This window comes from Galeopterus variegatus, unplaced genomic scaffold, assembly GCF_000696425.1.
Source record: "Galeopterus variegatus unplaced genomic scaffold, G_variegatus-3.0.2 Scaffold4017, whole genome shotgun sequence".
NCBI classification, from domain to species: domain Eukaryota; kingdom Metazoa; phylum Chordata; class Mammalia; order Dermoptera; family Cynocephalidae; genus Galeopterus; species Galeopterus variegatus.
The window spans coordinates 166,804-169,778 of NW_007730128.1; the positions used below are offsets into that span (position 1 = coordinate 166,804).

At 51.1% G+C, this 2,975-nt stretch overlaps 1 protein-coding gene across 1 annotated transcript in view; it reads left to right on the plus strand.

Annotated features, from left to right (window-relative positions):
- The first annotated feature begins 231 nt into the window (after positions 1 to 231).
- Positions 232 to 2,975, plus strand: part of GPT2 (glutamic pyruvate transaminase (alanine aminotransferase) 2) — a 34,001-nt gene continuing 31,257 nt past the window's right edge. Inside the window, exon 1 of the mRNA XM_008586549.1 lies at positions 232 to 406. Coding sequence (XP_008584771.1) covers positions 320 to 406 — 87 coding nt within the window. The 5' untranslated portion in view covers positions 232 to 319. The remainder of the gene's footprint in view (positions 407 to 2,975) is intronic.

Consider the following 2,975-nt stretch of genomic DNA (forward strand, 5'->3'; position numbering starts at 1 on the left):
GTGCAGCGCTTTGGCGCTGCAGTGGCGCGGTGGGAGGGTCCCAGTCGCCGGGGGATGGGCATCCAGCTCAGGGGCCAGGCTGGCACCGCTCGCTGAAAGATCTCTTGACTGGGCTTGTGGGGGAGACGGATGCCCGCCTGAGGCTATGCATGACGTATTTATTCTCTTTCTTTCCTTGTGCTCAGGTTTCCCTCGGCAGGCGCGCGATGCAGCGGGCGGCGGCGCTGGTCCGGCTGGGCTGCTGCCCCCAGGCTCGGGTCTCCCGGGGCCGTAGTCAGAGCAGCGCAGCCGGCGCGAGCGCATCCTCACGCTGGAGTCCATGAACCCGCAAGTGAAGGCAGTAGAGTACGCGGTGCGGGGACCCATCGTGCTCAAGGCCGGCGAGATCGAGCTCGAGCTGCAGCGGGTGAGCGCGGGCGCCAGTGCCCGCGGGGCGGAGGGTCCGGGGACTAGGGGGCGCTGATGGAGGGAGAAACGGCAGCAGTCTCCTGCTGGAGTCCTCCCGTCGGACTGCCTCTCAACCCCCTGGCTAGCTTCTTCATTCAGCCAAGCCTGGCTAAAACAAGAGATTGCCCTCCTCCCATCTTTTCACCCAGTAGAGCCAGCCCAGCACCTGGCACAAAGTAAGGCCTTCAAATACGGTTCACTTGTTGAATTGAATTCATCAGTTATTAAGGGGCCCATGGTGCCAGGCTCTGCACGTTATGTGTTTGTTCTACCCTCATGGAACCAAGATCCTTTGGAGGGAGGAAAACAGCAAGCGAACAAACAAGAGAGTTTCAGATAGTGAATAAGTACTTTAAAGAAAGTAAAACGGGGGAGGGGTGAGAGGGGTGTGGTGGGAGGGAAACCAGCTATGTGGTGGGGGGAAGGGAAGTTCTGAGGAGAGTTCGGTTTGTTCCCCAAACTTTGTCTCTCTATGCCTTTTGGGTCTTTGCCAGTCATGATTCCTTGACAAGAGTTGGGGTGTGGAGGAGGGTTGGGCAGAATTTCTTCCTTTAGGCCCCTCCGGAACCTTGGCTGACTAGCCACATCTTCTCTGTCTGACGACAGTCACCTGGATGGGCAGTGTGAGGGTGGGGCCTTGTGGGTTTTGATAAGGTGGCCCTGGGACTTCCTTCATCTTGGTGGCTGGCTGGCTGAGATCTTGGCTTGAGCTCATAGCTGCATGTAAAGTGACCCACATCCAGGATGGGTTTAAGAGATGCTCCTGTAGGATAGCCAAGTTCTAACCTGGGTGAAATTTGGAAGGTAAAGTGAAGAGGAGTTATCTAAAAAAGTAAATACTGGGCCAGCTGGTTAGCTCACTCAGAGCGTGGTGCTGATAACAACAGGGTCAAGGGTTCAGATCCCCTAACCAGCCTATCACAAAAAAAAAAAAAAAAAAAGTAAACACTTATTTAAGATTTGTAAGAAGCTGATGAAATAGTCAGCCAGCTGCTTGTTCAAGATAATTCCCGGGATGGTGGTGGTGGGGCAGGGGGGGTTCCTTGATCTTGCTTTCAAATGTACCACATCCTGATGTCTTAGGGGGTGATTTGGTCGTTTTGTGTCCCTTGAATGCATGGGAGGAAGCATCGAGGACCATGACACTTGGCCCCCATTCCCATGGTGACTTTGAGGATTTGATGAGCTCATGGCCTGTTGGCACTCAGCTTGGGACACCCAGTCCTGCTGACTAAAAACAGTAAGCTGGACAAGTCAGAGTCCAGTGCCGCCTGCTGATTCCTTGCAGGGCTAAGTTTAAAGCTTGGCTGGGAGAAGGTTGGCTCCTTGTCTCTGCCTGCCTTGCCCAAGGTTGGCTAGGGGCAGAGAAAATGTGTTTGTACTCCTTGCTCCTTGTTGATATCTGGCAGGGTAGAGCTAAAACAAAGCTGGGATTAAAGTGTTCCCGGTTTATCAAGTTATGTTTGATTTCTCTGGTTGCAGAGCTGACAGGGGTTTCAGGAATTTTCTCTGCCTTTTGCTGAATAGCAACTTCCCTGTCTGTTCCATGAAGTATGAAGGAGATGAGGACAGAGGGGACACTGTCTTTGCCTTCAGAGAGCTAGCTGACTGCCATATTGTTCCCTGGGCCTGACCCTCCACCCCCTAATTCTTTAAGTATTGGTGGAATTTTTTTAGCAGGAGGAGAAAATGTGAGAGCATTCCAAATGGGAGCAGTGCTGTGAGCAAAGGCAGGAGGTTGGAATTTCTGGGCTTTGGGGAAGAGGGTTGGTGCTATTAGTAGAACACTGTCTGGCAGGGTGATACAAACGAATGAGTTGGGAAAGGTGGACTGGAGTCTTGTTTGCCAGGCTCAAGGCTTTATGGTGCATTTTGGTGGGAAGTGGGGAACCAGGGATGGTTTCCAGCACAGATGTGGCTTGATGATTGCACACAGGTAAATTTCTTGGTCACTGGGCCAGAGGCATCCTCTGATTTCTGAAACACATGTTCCACACTCCCAGTGTCCTACTCCTGAGTTAGTTGCTGTATTCGTTTTCTGTTGCTTATAACAGAATACCTAAAACTGGGTAATTTATAAAGAAATGAAATTTACCTCTTACAATTTTGGAGGCTGGGAAGTCCAAGGTCCAGGGGGCACATCTGGTAAGGTCTAACTTCTTGTTGAAGAAGTCCCAAGGTGGTGCAGGGCATCACATGGCAAGAACCAAGAGTGTTTTAATGTGCTCACTTGCTCTCCTTATAAAGCCACCAGTCTACTCCCATGATAACCTATTAATCATTAACCCATTAATTCATGAATGGGGAGCCAGCTTTGACATGAGCTTTGGAGGGGACAAACATTCAGACTGTAGCAGTTGTGAAGTTCTTTTTGTTCCACCTACATTCTCTGGTGCTTTCATTCAAGCTTGTCCCTTCTCGTTTCTATTCTCACTTAATCGAATCTCAGTTGCCAGTATGTAGGTGCTGAAGAGATAGCCCTGGCCAAGCCAGCGTGGCCTCACTTGAACATTTCATTCTTGGGAGAC